This window comes from Bombina bombina, chromosome 2, assembly GCF_027579735.1.
Source record: "Bombina bombina isolate aBomBom1 chromosome 2, aBomBom1.pri, whole genome shotgun sequence".
NCBI lineage: Eukaryota > Metazoa > Chordata > Amphibia > Anura > Bombinatoridae > Bombina > Bombina bombina.
Window position 1 is genome coordinate 7,160,011 of NC_069500.1, and position 19,957 is coordinate 7,179,967.

At 39.0% G+C, this 19,957-nt stretch overlaps 1 protein-coding gene across 1 annotated transcript in view; it reads right to left on the minus strand.

Moving 5' to 3' along the window:
• Positions 1-1,556: 1,556 nt before the first annotated feature.
• TAF1C (TATA-box binding protein associated factor, RNA polymerase I subunit C) overlaps positions 1,557-19,957 on the minus strand; it is a 385,888-nt gene continuing 367,487 nt past the window's right edge. Inside the window, exons 19-20 of the mRNA XM_053699633.1 lie at positions 2,938-3,075; positions 1,557-2,858 (exon numbers count right to left, since the gene is read on the minus strand). Of these exons, the coding sequence (XP_053555608.1) occupies positions 1,591-2,858; positions 2,938-3,075 (1,406 nt within the window). The 3' untranslated portion in view covers positions 1,557-1,590. The remainder of the gene's footprint in view (positions 2,859-2,937; positions 3,076-19,957) is intronic.

The window sequence follows — 19,957 nt, forward strand, 5'->3', positions numbered from 1 at the left end:
AGATAACTCCAGGAGGAGTCGAGAGGAATCGCAGGGCACTGGTAGAATGGACGCTAAGTTTTTAGGACACTTGAGGAGAAGGCTGCGTAACATATTGAACATTGTCAGAATGCTTCCTGCCGCATACGAAACAATGTTTATCTCTGAACTGTAAACTTCACTCATACATGAGACAGAAAAGTTTTTGTCAATCCGCATAAGCATGAAGGCCTAACATGTATGTAACATCTTTATTCACATTTTGAATCAAATAAAATTGAATTTCAAAACAAGAGTTACTGTGTCTTTAAATGATAAAAGAAACGTCCTAATTTTACTTTAAATTACTCCATAACATCTGAAATACTAATTAATATGGTGTAGGGTTTCTTGGACCATCTTAATTCACAAATCGCCAATTAAAATTGTATGGTACTGTGTCTTTAAATGTTAAACGACACTGCTTTCTTTTTACCAAGAATGCTTCCTTAACGTATAAGGCAGAAAACTTAAATGACACTGCTTAACTTTGCAGAGGACTCTGCCTGTCACCGGATAGAGGACTAACACTAGTAGGCATCCGGACTACTTCAAAACACTCTCTTAGTATGGAAAGTGAAGCCTCTCAGCCGCGTACTATAATGCAGCAGAGGAGACCCCCATCACTCTCCGATTCACCGGAGTTGTAAAAGAGCACACAATGTTGCACAGCTTAGCTCCGCCCATCGTGGGCGTTATCAAGTTAAACCTCCCGGGCGGCTAAATTGTAAAGATGGAGCCATCGGGAGAACTAAATCACAGCCGGTCGGCTAGTATTGAGTAAAAGAAAGTCAACGGGAGTAGAAATTGCACCTAACATGCGTAACACCTTAACATGCGTCCCTATCATGTTTAAACAGGCCAAACCTCCCAGATGGCTGCAAAGTGAAATAAAAATAGAGCCACTTCTCCACGTCCTCCAGTGCCTGCAGTCACTGCCCAATAACTTATCCTCACTCTCTAGGGATAATGTCATCTAGTGTCCATGAAAATATATAAAGTGCCAATCTTTCTGTGAATGTATCCCCAGAAAATAAAATTTAGCACTTACCTTAGAAACTGCCCGGCAGTAAGGCAGCTCACCCGGCTTGCGAGGTCCTCTCCCTCACATTGGCCTGTGGAAACAAAAAGTACTGAGTATTTCTCCCTCAGACTTTTACAAACAGGGCAGCATAAATGTATGGGAGGCGCAGTGAGAATTATGTCCCGCAAGTTCCCATTGCTCTAAAGCCACTAAAAGCTCTACTGAAGAGAATGATATGGACTACGGCTACACACCAGAACAAAGCAGCACAATCTTGCACTACTTTAAAATAATAAACTCTTGATTGAAGAATCTTTTCTAACACCTAAACTTTACACTTCCTAGCACTAACAGGCAAAGAGAATGACTGGGGTGGGAGGGAAGGGAGGAGCTATTTAACAGCTTTGTTGTGGTGCTTTTTGCCGCCTCCTTCTGACCAGGAGGGAATATCCAATTAGTAATTAAGATGATCCATGCACTCATCGTGTCATAAAAAAGAAATATATATTATATTAATTTTAGAACTGTTATATCTGTACTTTAGCTTATCAAAATCCCATTCGTGACCTCTTGCGTGGGACCTGTGAGCTCTGCGAGGATGTAACCTGTGTCTGGGAGTTCTGGCTGGGGATTAAGGAAGCAGAGAAAGGGGGTTCAGGTGTGTCTCCCAGGAAGGAGAGGAAATCTAGCACGGTCTTCCTCCTCTCTCTGGGAATCCCTTTGGAGCGCAGAGATTGAGAGGAAAATATGGCAGAGCTTTGGGACGAATCCTGAATATTTGTTTTAAGGGTTTTTAGCTGGGAGGCGCTCTCACCAACTCTGTCCTGGATGCTAAACCTTTTGTGTGTAGCCAGAACTGATCCACTTGGCGCTCGTGTGCTGCTCCCTACAGATTCCTGTTCTACAGATGAGGTGAATGTGCTTGGGGCTCTGGAGCTGGGGAAATCATATTGGATGGTGCTATTGTCTGACAGTGGAGCATCTTCCAGGCTATAAGGTTCTGAGCACAGACTCTGGGAGGATCCGAAGCTACCGGACAGACTTCTGCGATGTCGCGCTCGTTGTATCTTCTGCCACCGACGTTTTTCTTTCAAAGCCTGGATTTTGCTGCTCTTGTTCAGACCTAGATAGTCCTCCCACCATAGGTGCAACCCTCCCTCCCAGGCAGTGGTCAGTCGCTGGCTTAGTGGGTCTTTAAAGTATTTAGGATGCACTGGCTCCAGATGTACTGAACTCACAGGTGGCCTCATCCGCACAAGTTTCCTGTGTCTCATACTATGCCGCAGGCACCCCAGTAACGAAGATGAATCTGGGGCTACTTCTCTCAACTCTGAAGCACTGAAGAATTTATCAATTCGGACACGAGGACGTTGCGTGTAAACTTCCTTCATGCTGACAGTTAGTTCTTGTAACCACCTGCTAAGGGAATTCAATGATTTGGTGCTGAGAGACAGAGACTGAAGATGAGGTGGATGGTGACAGCCGAGGTCTGGCTCACAAGTCTCTTCTTCGTGAGTGGGGAAAGTGGCACTTGGGATCCTCTCCTCATTCTCAGCAGCTGGTTCCTGGGCACAGGGGGTGGATTTGGGTACCAGATTGGGGGACGTTGAGCTATTGTGTTCTTGTAAGTTCATCTCTGTCCTGGAGGCTGGTGCTGAGAGGATGGTGACATTTTGCTGCCCTCCCTGGGCCCTTTGTTTAGCCGTCTCCTCTTTCTCCTGGTGCACCAGCCTTTGATAGAAAACATCACCGGCCTCCGTCAAGTGGAAAACAACCATAGAGTCCTGGTGACGCCCACTGTATGTAGCAGCCAATCCTAGGAGAGTAATACAGAACAAAGTAAAAACAAAAACGCCCACTCAACCCGCTACATACAATATACAGTTGGGACTTACCTGTTACAACAGAGTTTAGTCTCTGCTCCACAAGATCATGCTTGTGTGGGAGCAAAGGAGGGTGGTGAGCAAGGCATTCAGATACTTGTGAGAGCTTCAGAGCTGGCAGCAGAAGCTGGCATGGTGAAGAACTGCCCCCTATAGGAGAAAGTATGACAGTGTGAGGGGGGTCTGTGGCTGAGCACAGGGAGACCTCTTTCTAGAGGACGTTACCCAATAACAGAACTCATAGCTGGAGGAGGGATCAGCAAAAACCTAGAGGGAAAGGTCTAAATTGCAATTTACTAAGGAGTCCCAAAGATGTAGAATATCCTTATATTACACAAGATGCTGAGCATTCCTAACACACCTGTGTCCTCCTCAGCGTCATGCATGTGCCAACAGCGTCATGCATGTGCCAACAGCGTCATGCATGTGCCAACAGCGAGCCTTAGCGCTCACAGGAGCGCAATGTGACAAATATAACTGTGTGTCACATATACCTGTATACTGTATCATTACTGCCTGTGCTGTATATCAGTGTGTGTCACATATACCTGTATACTGTATCATTACTGTCTGTGCTGTATATAAGTGTGAGTCACATATACCTGTATACTGTATCATTACTGTCTGTGCTGTATATAACATAATTTATGTAAGAACTTACCTGATAAATTAATTTCTTTCATGAGTCCATGAGCTAGTGACGTATGGGATATACATTCCTACCAGGAGGGGCAAAGTTTCCCAAACCTCAAAATGCCTATAAATACACCCCTCACCACACCCACAAATCAGTTTAACGAATAGCCAAGAAGTGGGGTGATAAGAAAAAAGTGCGAAGCATAAATATAAGGAATTGGAATAATTGTGCTTTATACAAAAAAATCATAACCACCACAAAAAAGGGTGGGCCTCATGGACTCTTGCTAATATAAAAGAAATGAATTTATCAGGTAAGTTCTTACATAAATTATGTTTTCTTTCATGTAATTAGCAAGAGTCCATGAGCTAGTGACGTATGGGATAATGACTACCCAAGATGTGGATCTTCCACGCAAGAGTCACTAGAGAGGGAGGGATAAAATAAAGACAGCCAATTCCACTGAAAATAATCCACACCCAAACAAAGTTTAAAACTTATAATGAAAAAAACTGAAAATATAAGCAGAAGAATCAAACTGAAACAGCTGCCTGAAGTACTTTTCTACCAAAAACTGCTTCAGAAGAAGAAAACACATCAAAAATGGTAGAATTTAGTAAAGGTATGCAAAGAAGACCAAGTTGCTGCTTTGCAAATCTGAACAACCGAAGCTTCATTCCTAAACGCCCAGGAAGTAGAAACTGACCTAGTAGAATGAGCTGTAATCCTTTGAGGCGGAGTTTTAACCGACTCGACATAAGCATGATGAAATAAAGATATCAACCAAGATGCCAAAGAAATGGCAGAAGCCTTCTGACCTTTCCTAGAACCGGAAAAGATAACAAATAGACTAGAAGTCTTTTGAAAATTCTCAGTAGCTTCAACATAATATTTCAAAGCTCTAACTACATCCAAAGAAAGCAATGATTTCTCCTTAGAATTCTTAGGATTAGGACATAATGAAGGAACCACAATTTCTCTACTAATGTTGTTAGAATTCACAACCTTAGGTAAAAATTTAAAAGAAGTTCGCAACACCGCCTTATCCTGATGAAAAATCAGAAAAGGAGACTCACAAGAAAGAGCAGATAATTCAGAAACTCTTCTGGCAGAAGAGATGGCCAAAAGGAACAAAACTTTTCAAGAAAGCAATTTAATGACCAAAGAATGCATAGGTTCAAACGGAGGAGCTTGAAGAGCCCCCAGAACCAAATTCAAACTCCAAGGAGGAGAAATTGACTTAATGACAGGTTTTATACGAACCAAAGCTTGTACAAAACAATGAATATCAGGAAGATTAACAATCTTTCTGTGAAAAAGAACAGAAAGAGCAGAGATTTGTCTTTTCAAGGAACTTGCAGACAAACCTTTATCCAAACCATCCTGAAGAAACTGTAAAATTCTCGGAATTCTAAAAGAATGCCAGGAAAAATGATGAGAAAGACACCAAGAAATATAAGTCTTCCAGACTCTATAATATATCTCCCTAGATACGGATTTACGAGCCTGGAACATAGTAATAATCACAGAGTCAGAGAAACCTCTTTGACTAAGAATCAAGCGTTCAATCTCCATACCTTTAAATTTAAGGATTTGATATCCTGATGGAAAAAAGGACCTTGTGACAGAAGGTCTGGTCTTAACGAAAGAGTCCACGGTTGGCAAGAGGCCATCCGGACAGGATCCGCATACCAAAAACCTGTGAGGCCATGCTGGAGCCACCAGCAGAACAAATGAGCATTCCTTCAGAATCTTGGAGATTATTCTTGGAAGAAGAACTAGAGGCGGAAAGATATAGGCAGGATGATACTTCCAAAGAAGTGACAATACATCCACTGCTTCCGCTTGAGGATCCCTGGATCTGGACAGATACCTGGGAAGTTTCTTGTTTAGATGAGAAGCCATCAGATCTATTTCTGGAAGACCCCATATTTGAATAATCTGAAGAAATACCTCTGGGAGAAGAGACCATTCGCCCAGATGAAACGTGTGGGGACTGAGATAATCCGCTTCCCAATTGTCTATACCTGGGATATGAACCGCAGAAACTAGACAGGAGCTGGATTCCGCCCATACCAGAATTCAAGATACTTCTTTCATAGCCAGAGGACTGTGAGTCCCTCCTTGATGATTGATGTATGCCACAGTTGTGACATTGTCTGTCTGAAAACAAATGAACGATTCTCTCTTTAGAAGAGGCCAAGACTGAAGAGCTCTGAAAATTGCACGGAGTTCCAAAATATTGATCGGTAATCTCACCTCCTGAGATTCCCAAACCCCTTGTGCTGTCAGAGACCCCCACACAGCTCCCCAACCTGTAGGACTTGCATCTGTTGAAATTACAGTCCAGGTCGGAAGAACAAAAGAAGCCCCCTGAACTAAACGATGGTGATCTGTCCACCACGTCAGAGAGTGTCGTACAATCGGTTTTAAAGATATTAATTGAGATATCTTTGTGTAATCCCTGCACCACTGGTTCAGCATACAGAGCTGAAGAGGCCGCATGTGAAAACGAGCAAAGGGGATCGCGTCCGATGCTGCAGTCATAAGACCTAGAATTTCCATGCATAAGGCTACCGAAGGGAAAGATTGTGACTGAAGGTTTCGACAAGCTGATATCAACTTTTAGACGTCTCATGTCTATCAAAGATAGAGTTATGGATACTGAATCTATCTGAAAACCTAAAAAAGGTTACCTAAGTCTGAGGAATCAATGAACTTTTTGGTAAATTGATCCTCCAACCATGATGTTGAAAAAACAACACAAGTCGATTCGAATGAGATTCTGCTAAATGTGAAGACTGAGCAAGTACCAAGATATCGTCCAAATAAGGAATACCACAATACCCTGTTCTCTGATTACAGACAGAAGGGCACCAAGAACCTTCGTAAAAATTCTTGGAGCTGTAGCTAGGCCAAACGGCAGAGCCACAAACTGGTAATGCTTGTCTAGGAAAGAGAATCTCAGAAACTGATAGTGATCTGGATGAATCGGAATATGCAGATATGCATCCTGTAAATCTATAGTAGACATATAATGCCCTTGTTGAACAAAAGGCAGGATAGTCCTTACAGTTACCATTTTGAATGTTGGTATCCTTACATAACGATTCAATATTTTTAGATCCAGAACTGTACCAAAGAAGGAAAATTCCTTCAGACCAATGAAGAGATTTGAATAAAACCCCAGTCCCTGTTCCAGAACTGGAACTGGCAAAATTACTCCAGTCAACTCTAGATCTGAAACACATTTCAGAAATGCTTGAGCCTTCGCTGGGTTTACTGGGACACGGGAAAGAAAAAATCTCTTAGCAGGAGGCCTTATCTTGAAGCCAATTCTGTACCCTTCTGAAACAATGTTCTGAATCCAAAGATTGTGAACGGAATTGATCCAAATTTCTTAGAAAAAACGTAATCTGACCCTACCAGCTGAGCTGGAATGAGGGCCGCACCTTCATGTGGACTTAGGAGCTGGCTTTGATTTTCTAAAAGGCTTGGATTTATTCCAGACTGGAGATGGTTTCCAAACTGATACCGCTCCTGAGGATGAAGGATCAGGTTTTTGTTCCTTGTTGTGACGAAAGGAACTAAATGATTATTACCCTGGAAAGAAAGGGAAAGCAGAGTAGACTTAGAAGACATATCAGCATTCCAAGTCTTAAGCCATAAAGCTCTTCTAGCTAAAATAGCTAGAGACATATACCTGACATCAACTCTAATGATATCAAAGATGGCATTACAAATAAAATTATTAGCATGTTGAAGAATAAAAATGCTATGAGAATTATGATCTGTTACTTGTTGCGCTAAAGCTTCTAACCAAAAGATGAAGCTGCAGCAACATCCGCTAAAAATATAGCAGGTCTAAGAAGATTACCTGAACACAAGTAAGCTTTTCTTAGAAAGGATTTAAGTTTCCTATCTAAAGGATCCTTAAGGAAGTACCATCTGCCATAGGAATAGTAGTACGCTTAACAAGAGTAGAGACAGCCCCATCAACTTTAGGGATTTTGTCCCAAAACTCTAATCTGTCAAATGGCACAGGATATAATTGCTTAAAACGTTTAGAAGGAGTAAATGAATTACCCAAATTATTCCATTCCCTGGAAATTACTTCAGAAATAGCACTAGGGACAGGAAAAAACTTCTGGAATAACTACAGGAGATTTAAAAACCTTATTTAAACGTTTAGATTTAGTAACAAGAGGACCAGAATCCTCAATTCTAATGCAATTAGGACTTCTTTAAGTAAAGAACGAATAAATTTCATTTTAAATAAATATGAAGATTTATCAACATCAACCTCTGAGACAGAATCCTCTTAACCATAAGAACCATTATCAGAATCAGAATGATGATGTTCATTTAAAAATTCATCTGAAAAATGAGAAGTTTTAAAAGACTTTTTACGTTTACTAGAAGGAGGAATAACAGACATAGCCTTCTTAATGGATTAGAAACAAAATCTCTTATGTTATCAGGAACACTCTGAGTATTAGATGTTGACAGAACAGCAACAGGTAATGTAACAGTACTAAAGGAAATATTATCTGCATTTAACAGTTTGTCATGACAAAACAGTACAAACAGCAGCTGGAGAAACAGATACCATAAGTTTACAGTAGATACACTTAGCTTTGGTAGCTCCAGCCCCAGGCAGCGATTTTCCAGAAGTATCTTCTGACTCAGTTTCAACGTGGGACATCTTGCAATATGTAATAGAAAAAACAACATATAAAGCAAAATTGATCAAATTCCTTAAATGACAGTTTCAGGAATGGGAAAAAAATGCCAGTGAACAAGCTTCTAGCAACCAGAAGCAATAAAAAAATGAGACTTAAATAATGTGGAGACAATAGTGACGCCCATATTTTTTTAGCGCCAAAAATGACGCCCACATTATTTGGCGCCTAAATGCTTTTGGCGCCAAAAATGACACCACATCCGGAACGCCGACACTTTTGGCGCAAAAGAACGTCAAAAATGACGCAACTTCCGGCGACACGTATGACGCCAAAAAAGTCCGCGCCAAGAATGACGCAATAAAATTAAGCATTTTCAGCCCCCGCGAGCCTAACAGCCCACAGGGAAAAAGTCAAATTTTTAAGGTAAGAAAAAAATTGATTTATTCATATGCATTATCCCAAATATGAAACTGACTGTCTGAAATAAGGAATGTTGAACATCCTGAGTCAAGGCAAATAAATGTTTGAATACATATATTTAGAACTTTATAAAAAAGTGCCCAACCATAGCTTAGAGTGTCACAGAAAATAAGATTTACTTACCCCAGGACACTCATCTATATGTTGTAGAAAGCCAAACCAGTACTGAAACGAAAATAAGCAGAGGTAATGGTATATATATATAAGAGTATATCGTCGATCTGAAAAGGGAGGTAAGAGATGAATCTCTACGACCGATAACAGAGAACCTATGAAATAGACCCCGTAGAAGGAGATCACTGCATTCAAATAGGCAATACTCTCCTCACATCCCTCTGACATTCACTGCACGCTGAGAGGAAAACTGGGCTCCAACTTGCTGCGGAGCACATATCAACGTAGAATCTAGCACAAACTTACTTCACCACCTCCACAGGAGGCAAAGTTTGTAAAACTGATTTGTGGGTGTGGTGAGGGGTGTATTTATAGGCATTTTAAGGTTTGGGAAACTTTGCCCCTCCTGGTAGGAATGTATATCCCATACGTCACTAGCTCATGGACTCTTGCTAATTACATGAAAGAAAAGTGTGTCACATATATCTGTATACTGTATCATTACTGTCTGTGCTGTATATAACTGTGTGTCACATATAACTGTATACTGTATCATTACTGTCTGTGCTGTATATAAGTGTGTGTCACATATACCTGTATACTGTATCATTACTGTCTGTGCTGTATATAAGTGTGTGTCACATATACCTGTATACTGTATCATTACAGTCTGTGCTGTATATAAGTGTGTGTCACATATACCTGTATAATGTATCATTACTGTCTGTGCTGTATATAAGTGTGTCACATATACCTGTATACTGTATCATTACTGTCTGTGCTGTATATAAGTGTGAGTCACATATACCTGTATACTGTATCATTACTGTCTGTGCTGTATATAAGTGTGTGTCACATATACCTGTATACTGTAACATTACTGTCTGTGCTGTATATAAGTGTGTGTCACATATACCTGTATACTGTATCATTACTGTCTGTGCTGTATATAAGTGTGTCACATATACCTGTATACTGTATCATTACTGTCTGTGCTGTATATAAGTGTGTGTCACATATAACTGTATACTGTATCATTACTGTCTGTGCTGTATATAAGTGTGTGTCACATATACCTGTATACTGTATCATTACTGTCTGTGCTGTATATAAGTGTGTGTCACATATACCTGTATACTGTATCATTACTGTCTGTGCTGTATATAAGTGTGTCACATATACCTGTATACTGTATCATTACTGTCTGTGCTGTATATAAGTGTGTGTCACATATACCTGTATACTGTATCATTACTGTCTGTGCTGTATATAAGTGTGTGTCACATATACCTGTATACTGTATCATTACTGTCTGTGCTGTATATAAGTGTGTCACATATAACTGTATACTGTATCATTACTGTCTGTGCTGTATATAAGTGTGTGTCACATATACCTGTATACTGTATCATTACTGTCTGTGCTGTATATAACTGTGTGTCACATATACCTGTATACTGTATCATTACTGTCTGTGCTGTATATAAGTGTGTCACATATACCTGTATACTGTATCATTACTGTCTGTGCTGTATATAAGTGTGTGTCACATATACCTGTATACTGTATCATTACTGTCTGTGCTGTATATAAGTGTGTGTCACATATAACTGTATACTGTATCATTACTGTCTGTGCTGTATATAAGTGTGTGTCACATATACCTGTATACTGTATCATTACTGTCTGTGCTGTATATAAGTGTGTGTCACATATACCTGTATACTGTATCATTACTGTCTGTGCTGTATATAAGTGTGTGTCACATATACCTGTATACTGTATCATTACTGTCTGTGCTGTATATCAGTGTGTGTCACATATACCTGTATACTGTATCATTACTGTCTGTGCTGTATATAAGTGTGAGTCACATATAACTGTATACTGTATCATTACTGTCTGTGCTGTATATAAGTGTGTCACATATAACTGTATACTGTATCATTACTGTCTCTGCTGTATATAAGTGTGTGTCACATATACCTGTATACTGTATCATTACTGTCTGTGCTGTATATAAGTGTGTCACATATACCTGTATACTGTATCATTACTGTCTGTGCTGTATATAAGTGTGTGTCACATATACCTGTATACTGTATCATTACTGTCTGTGCTGTATATAAGTGTGTGTCACATATACCTGTATACTGTATCATTACTGTCTGTGCTGTATATAAGTGTGTCACATATACCTGTATACTGTATCATTACTGTCTGTGCTGTATATAAGTGTGTGTCACATATACCTGTATACTGTATCATTACTGTCTGTGCTGTATATAAGTGTGTGTCACATATACCTGTATACTGTATCATTACTGTCTGTGCTGTATATAAGTGTGTCACATATACCTGTATACTGTATCATTACTGTCTGTGCTGTATATAAGTGTGTGTCACATATACCTGTATACTGTATCATTACTGTCTGTGCTGTATATAAGTGTGTGTCACATATACCTGTATACTGTATCATTACTGTCTGTGCTGTATATCAGTGTGTGTCACATATAACTGTATACTGTATCATTACTGTCTGTGCTGTATATAAGTGTGTCACATATACCTGTATACTGTATCATTACTGTCTGTGCTGTATATAAGTGTGTGTCACATATACCTGTATACTGTATCATTACTGTCTGTGCTGTATATAAGTGTGTCACATACAACTGTATACTGTATCATTACTGTCTGTGTTGTATATAAGTGTGTGTCACATATACCTGTATACTGTATCATTACTGTCTGTGCTGTATATAAGTGTGTGTCACATATACCTGTATACTATATCATTACTGTCTGTGCTGTATATAAGTGTGTGTCACATATACCTGTATACTGTATCATTACTGTCTCTGCTGTATATAAGTGTGTGTCACATATACCTGTATACTGTATCATTACTGTCTGTGCTGTATATAAGTGTGTCACATATACCTGTATACTGTATCATTACTGTCTGTGCTGTATATAAGTGTGTGTCACATATACCTGTATACTGTATCATTACTGTCTGTGCTGTATATAAGTGTGTGTCACATATACCTGTATACTGTATCATTACTGTCTGTGCTGTATATAAGTGTGTGTCACATATAACTGTATACTGTATCATTACTGTCTGTGCTGTATATAAGTGTGTGTCACATATACCTGTATACTGTATCATTACTGTCTGTGCTGTATATAAGTGTGATAAAGACAATCAAAGAAGTAGGGTCGGATCCAGCTTTATGCAAATAAAATCCATCTTTATTGGCAAAGTTAAAACGCCAAGAGTGGCTCAGCGAACAGCATACAGAAAACCAGTGTGTGAGCGTGACACCACGGCTTACATGTTTCGGCACTCAGCCGTAATCATAGCCATAGGTGTCATGCAGGTGAATACAAGTTTAAAAAACTGTGTTACAATTGTGATTGGTTAAAAACATTAGATACAAAACACGCCCTCACCAGGTAAAGGGTAATTTGATTAACCCTTAGTATCCAAACTACGCTACAGCAAGAGTACACACACTACAGTATATATAAAATTCGATAATTAGAAATATGAACAAATTTCTAAAATAGAAATTTCTAAGATAGAAAACTGCTAAGAGTAATTTGAGAACATTGAGGAAAGATTGCCCTGACTTTCACAAATTATTTTTGCGCTAAATATCATTATCGTTAGCAAGCACTAGAACATCATATGTATATTTGCAGAATTCTAGATGGCATAATTTAAACTTGGGTTGAGTAATAATAATATCAGTTAACTGAAATAGGTTCTCTTACAGTATTATCTCTCCAAGGTATGTACCCCAAAAAGGGATATGGTTATATACGCGCAAGTAAAAATACACATACATTAATACAGGCTATATACGTATATATGTTCATACCTTGGAGAGATAATACTGTAAGAGAACCTATTTCAGTTAACTGATATTATTATTACTCAACCCAAGTTTAAATTATGCCATCTAGAATTCTGCAAATATACATATGATGTTCTAGTGCTTGCTAACGATAATGATATTTAGCGCAAAAATAATTTGTGAAAGTCAGGGCAATCTTTCCTCAATGTTCTCAAATTACTCTTAGCAGTTTTCTATCTTAGAAATTTCTATTTTAGAAATTTGTTCATATTTCTAATTATCGAATTTTATATATACTGTAGTGTGTGTACTCTTGCTGTAGCGTAGTTTGGATACTAAGGGTTAATCAAATTACCCTTTACCTGGTGAGGGCGTGTTTTGTATCTAATGTTTTTAACCAATCACAATTGTAACACAGTTTTTTAAACTTGTATTCACCTGCATGACACCTATGGCTATGATTACGGCTGAGTGCCGAAACATGTAAGCCGTGGTGTCACGCTCACACACTGGTTTTCTGTATGCTGTTCGCTGAGCCACTCTTGGCGTTTTAACTTTGCCAATAAAGATGGATTTTATTTGCATAAAGCTGGATCCGACCCTACTTCTTTGATTGTCTTTATCGCACCAGCTTGGATCAGCTCTTAGCCCTTACATACAAAGTATACTGTTGTAAAATCCGGGTGAAGCAAGAGCACCGCCCCCCCTACAGGAGATCCTGCAACGTCACAAACAGACATCGCAGCGCACCTGTGTTTAGCCTGAAGCGCTGCTGGAGTTTCTCACATCACGCCGGCTGGTTTGGAGCAGACAGCCCACCGAATCGATTTCGGTTTGACCGTGGAGGTCCCCCGGCATGCTTGAGTTCCTGTCTGAGGTACTACATGGTATACACTGATTCCGGGGGCGGTTAGGCTCCTTAAGGGTAAGTCCCGGACACAACAGTATTCACCTGTATGCACTTTGCACTTGCATCTATATATTGCATATTAGAAGAGGATTTCCCACATCTTTCCTATATTACTTTAATATTTGGGTATTACTGGTGATACCTTGGGAAACTTTTCGCTGTTATCTATTATTATAAGGGCTTCCACATCTCTATTTTGAGTATCCATTTTGGCAACGAATACTGAACCATTATAACAATGGAAGAAACAGCACCACCACAATACTTTTCTCTGAGACCCGCTACAGCACGGAGTAATTTCTCAACAGAATGTGAAAAAATATTTTCAGAGGACAAGGGGACACTTTCACTTAGCACTTTATTCGATGCAGTGGAGACTTTGTTATTTAAAGAGACCAAAGCACAATGGGACATTTGGACATTTCAATCCTATCTTAAAGCACAAATGATCCCAAGAGGACTAAGGATTTTTAAATTTCCTACCTTTGATGTTGATACAACGGACATTGAGTTTGTTGATAAATGGAATGCAGCACTATCTGAATGTTCATGTCAATTAATGCTATTGTTAATCCAATATAGAACTCAGCAACTTAATTTAATTAAGCAAGAGATAGACACTATTCAGATAGAGTTAAATAACCGTAGTGCTGACCCTAACTTTGCAAAATTTGATAAAATACTACAAGAGTCTTTGGCCCGTGGCAAGCAAGTCATAATGGAAAATAAACACATCAAGTTTATTCGGGATAAAACCGATTATCAGAAAAATTCAGTATATATTTGGAACAAAAAACAACGTTCCAACTATAGAAGGAGCTTGCCACAGAACAAACATAACAAACATAGGGGCAATCGTAGACATAGAAGGGGTAACCAAAAACAGGTCAGCTTTTCTGACAGTGATACAGACAGATCGTCCGATGAATATACATCAGGTGGTGAAATGGACATAGAGACACAGATCAACACTATCTCTAATTTACAACAAGGCATTCTAAAGCCTCCTATTGCCCCTAACATTTCTAATATGTCCAATATTTCTAATACTTCCGTTGTACCTAACACTATAGGCACTAATTCTGCACCTAGAGTAGTGAAACCTAAAGATAAAAACACTGTCTCCAAATATACTGCTACCAATAGACTAGATGAACGAGCTAGTACATTTGCAGTAGACACAGGAACACAGGAAATGTCATTATTGAACCAGGTTTTTCCTATGGACCCCCAAACAGAGGGTATAGGGGGGATGCAGGCCAACAACCAAGAGAGATATCCAGTAAGGGGGAACCGCACACTGACCAAATACAAATGAACAGTGTAGTTAATTTATCTTCAGCTACTCTCACTCAAGATCAAATAGATGTACTATCTTTAGGCTTAGGGTTTGCACCCACTACTAACTTTGATATATTTCAGACACTCATTGATATCAACAAATTCGTCAGAAACATCACTTTAAAAAAATATTTTGCAGATACTGTTCAGGAGACATTCATTTTGGAACCAGATAGCTTCTGCACCACACCTACCACAGGCATAAATACCTTTTCAGAAACATGTGATCTCATATCCCTACAAAATTTAGCAATTGAGAGCAACACAATAACAGGAACACTCAATAGGGCACACTCATTTAGAAATAAATCTACTTTTTATCCAATACAAAACAGAGGACCTATAATTGAAACTTTCCATGCACGAGTAGAATCAGATTTGCATAAACTAAAAGAGACCACTGAACGAACAACTAAAAATCTTACCAAAAAACAGACAGAAGCACTCAAGTCTTTACAGCTAAGATCAGACTTAGTAATCCGCCCATCAGATAAGGGGGGTACCGTTGTGGTACTTGATGGGCAGGACTACATATCAGAGGCACACAGACAACTCAACATCCCTACTGACTACTCTATTCTTCCCAGAAATCCAACAAATGAGTATAAGAAGCTCCTTTTTGATATACTAGATGATGGCATTGAACATGGTTTCTTAGATGAAAACACAGCTGATTACCTCTATGTAAAATACCCAAGAATCCCAGTTTTTCATATGTTCCCTAAGGTTCACAAATCCCTTCATAACGTACAAGGCCGCCCTATAGTTAGCGGCATAGATTCCATCTTTGAAAGATTGTCCCAGTGGCTTGATGCTATTTTGCAGCCATTAGTCCACCTACTACCTTCATATACGAGGGATTCAAAACACATACTAAATCTTCTAACTAACATAAAATGGCAAACTAACTACCATTGGCTCTCAGTTGATGTAGTCTCACTTTACTCTAGGATCCCACACAATAAGGGTATTGAAGCAGTAAAATATTATTTGGCAACACATACGGAATATACATCAGATTTTCAAAAATATATTTTGAGAATTCTGGAGTTCTTATTGACTCATAACTTTTTTACTTTTGAAGGCAAATACTATGTACAAAAATGTGGCACAGCCATGGGGGCGAAATACGCCCCCTCGTATGCCAATTTATTTCTTGGCAAATGGGAGCTAGAAAACATCTTTGACCACAGTAACACATTCAGGTCCCACATTTGTTTCTTTAAACGCTATATTGATGACCTACTGCTTATATGGTCAGGTCCCCCTGCAGACATTAAGAATTTCATTGACATGATAAACAAAAATAATTTAAACTTGAGCTTTACATACACCACTGACAGCCATTTCATTAATTATCTAGACTTGTGCCTTATAGGTGACAGAAGTGGCAATATTGTATCAAAAGTATACCGTAAACCCATCTCGGGCAACACCCTCCTGCACGCCTCTAGTTGCCACCCTAAAAATACCTCATACGCTGTTGCCAAAGGCCAGTTTACCCGGCTTAAAAGAAATTGTAGCAAGAATGAGGACTATGTGCAGGAGGCTGTTTGTCTAGAGAAGAGACTAAAAGAGAGAAAATATACCCGCAGCCATATTAGACAGGCTAGATTAGCTGTTGACCAACTGGACAGAGACCAACTTTTGGTAGATAAACCTGCTAATACACATAGGGATTTTTTAGGTGTTCATTTTGTAACAACTTTTAGCACACAATATTCCCAAATCTGCGACATAGTCAGGAAACATTTCCCGCTATTAGCAGCTGACGAGAAGTTGGTTGAAACTGTAAAACAAGGTGTTAGATGTTCTTACAAGAAGAGCCCTACTTTGGCTTCCATTTTGTCTCCCACAGAACTAAAACAGATTCCAAGTCATACTAGCTCATGGTTACATCATCTGGGCATGTTCAAGTGTGGCCATAAGAAATGCAAACCATGTGATTTTGCATGGGTTATTAAAGAATTCACTTCAGCAATAACAGGACAGACATATCCCATTAAATCTTGCTTAAATTGTCAAAGCACTAATGTTATATATATCATTACATGTACCCTATGTAATATTCAATACATAGGGTTAACCTCTAGGGATATAAATTCCCGGATTAGAGAACACTTTTCGACTATTACAAAGGGTACATCTAGCACACCACTTGTGCAACACTTTGCCACAAAACATCATAGTAGCCTAAATTCATTTAAATGGGCAGCAATAGAACAAGCTAAAGTGCCCAAGAGAGGTGGTAATCTGGATAACATACTTGCCAAAAGGGAAGTATATTGGATATACACCCTAAAAACCAGATTACCATTGGGTTTAAACTCAAGATATGATTTGATCAACTTCTGGGAATAACTTCAAAATAACTTTAAAATATCAATATCAATATTCATATTCAAGATCACCTCATATACATACATATATACATATTATTCATTTACAGGTACTGTTATTCTATTATATTCCATCCCTTTGTCCTATTTCTTTAACTCTTTTTTAACACTTCTAGATATATTTTAGATGTGTCTCACTCTCTAAATATCTCTCTGAACAATCCTTCCATACGTATTGAGGGTTACATTCTAAGCCTGCCCCGCTAGCTGTATGAACATATATACGTATATAGCCTGTATTAATGTATGTGTATTTTTACTTGCGCGTATATAACCATATCCCTTTTTGGGGTACATACCTTGGAGAGATAATACTGTAAGAGAACCTATTTCAGTTAACTGATATTATTATTACTCAACCCAAGTTTAAATTATGCCATCTAGAATTCTGCAAATATACATATGATGTTCTAGTGCTTGCTAACGATAATGATATTTAGCGCAAAAATAATTTGTGAAAGTCAGGGCAATCTTTCCTCAATGTTCTCAAATTACTCTTAGCAGTTTTCTATCTTAGAAATTTCTATTTTAGAAATTTGTTCATATTTCTAATTATCGAATTTTATATATACTGTAGTGTGTGTACTCTTGCTGTAGCGTAGTTTGGATACTAAGGGTTAATCAAATTACCCTTTACCTGGTGAGGGCGTGTTTTGTATCTAATGTTTTTAACCAATCACAATTGTAACACAGTTTTTTAAACTTGTATTCACCTGCATGACACCTATGGCTATGATTACGGCTGAGTGCCGAAACATGTAAGCCGTGGTGTCACGCTCACACACTGGTTTTCTGTATGCTGTTCGCTGAGCCACTCTTGGCGTTTTAACTTTGCCAATAAAGATGGATTTTATTTGCATAAAGCTGGATCCGACCCTACTTCTTTGATTGTCTTTATCGCACCAGCTTGGATCAGCTCTTAGCCCTTACATACAAAGTATACTGTTGTAAAATCCGGGTGAAGCAAGAGCACCGCCCCCCCCTACAGGAGATCCTGCAACGTCACAAACAGACATCGCAGCGCACCTGTGTTTAGCCTGAAGCGCTGCTGGAGTTTCTCACATCACGCCGGCTGGTTTGGAGCAGACAGCCCACCGAATCGATTTCGGTTTGACCGTGGAGGTCCCCCGGCATGCTTGAGTTCCTGTCTGAGGTACTACATGGTATACACTGATTCCGGGGGCGGTTAGGCTCCTTAAGGGTAAGTCCCGGACACAACAGTATTCACCTGTATGCACTTTGCACTTGCATCTATATATTGCATATTAGAAGAGGATTTCCCACATCTTTCCTATATTACTTTAATATTTGGGTATTACTGGTGATACCTTGGGAAACTTTTCGCTGTTATCTATTATTATAAGGGCTTCCACATCTCTATTTTGAGTATCCATTTTGGCAACGAATACTGAACCATTATAACAATGGAAGAAACAGCACCACCACAATACTTTTCTCTGAGACCCGCTACAGCACGGAGTAATTTCTCAACAGAATGTGAAAAAATATTTTCAGAGGACAAGGGGACACTTTCACTTAGCACTTTATTCGATGCAGTGGAGACTTTGTTATTTAAAGAGACCAAAGCACAATGGGACATTTGGACATTTCAATCCTATCTTAAAGCACAAATGATCCCAAGAGGACTAAGGATTTTTAAATTTCCTACCTTTGATGTTGATACAACGGACATTGAGTTTGTTGATAAATGGAATGCAGCACTATCTGAATGTTCATGTCAATTAATGCTATTGTTAATCCAATATAGAACTCAGCAACTTAATTTAATTAAGCAAGAGATAGACACTATTCAGATAGAGTTAAATAACCGTAGTGCTGACCCTAACTTTGCAAAATTTGATAAAATACTACAAGAGTCTTTGGCCCGTGGCAAGCAAGTCATAATGGAAAATAAACACATCAAGTTTATTCGGGATAAAACCGATTATCAGAAAAATTCAGTATATATTTGGAACAAAAAACAACGTTCCAACTATAGAAGGAGCTTGCCACAGAACAAACATAACAAACATAGGGGCAATCGTAGACATAGAAGGGGTAACCAAAAACAGGTCAGCTTTTCTGACAGTGATACAGACAGATCGTCCGATGAATATACATCAGGTGGTGAAATGGACATAGAGACACAGATCAACACTATCTCTAATTTACAACAAGGCATTCTAAAGCCTCCTATTGCCCCTAACATTTCTAATATGTCCAATATTTCTAATACTTCCGTTGTACCTAACACTATAGGCACTAATTCTGCACCTAGAGTAGTGAAACCTAAAGATAAAAACACTGTCTCCAAATATACTGCTACCAATAGACTAGATGAACGAGCTAGTACATTTGCAGTAGACACAGGAACACAGGAAATGTCATTATTGAACCAGGTTTTTCCTATGGACCCCCAAACAGAGGGTATAGGGGGGATGCAGGCCAACAACCAAGAGAGATATCCAGTAAGGGGGAACCGCACACTGACCAAATACAAATGAACAGTGTAGTTAATTTATCTTCAGCTACTCTCACTCAAGATCAAATAGATGTACTATCTTTAGGCTTAGGGTTTGCACCCACTACTAACTTTG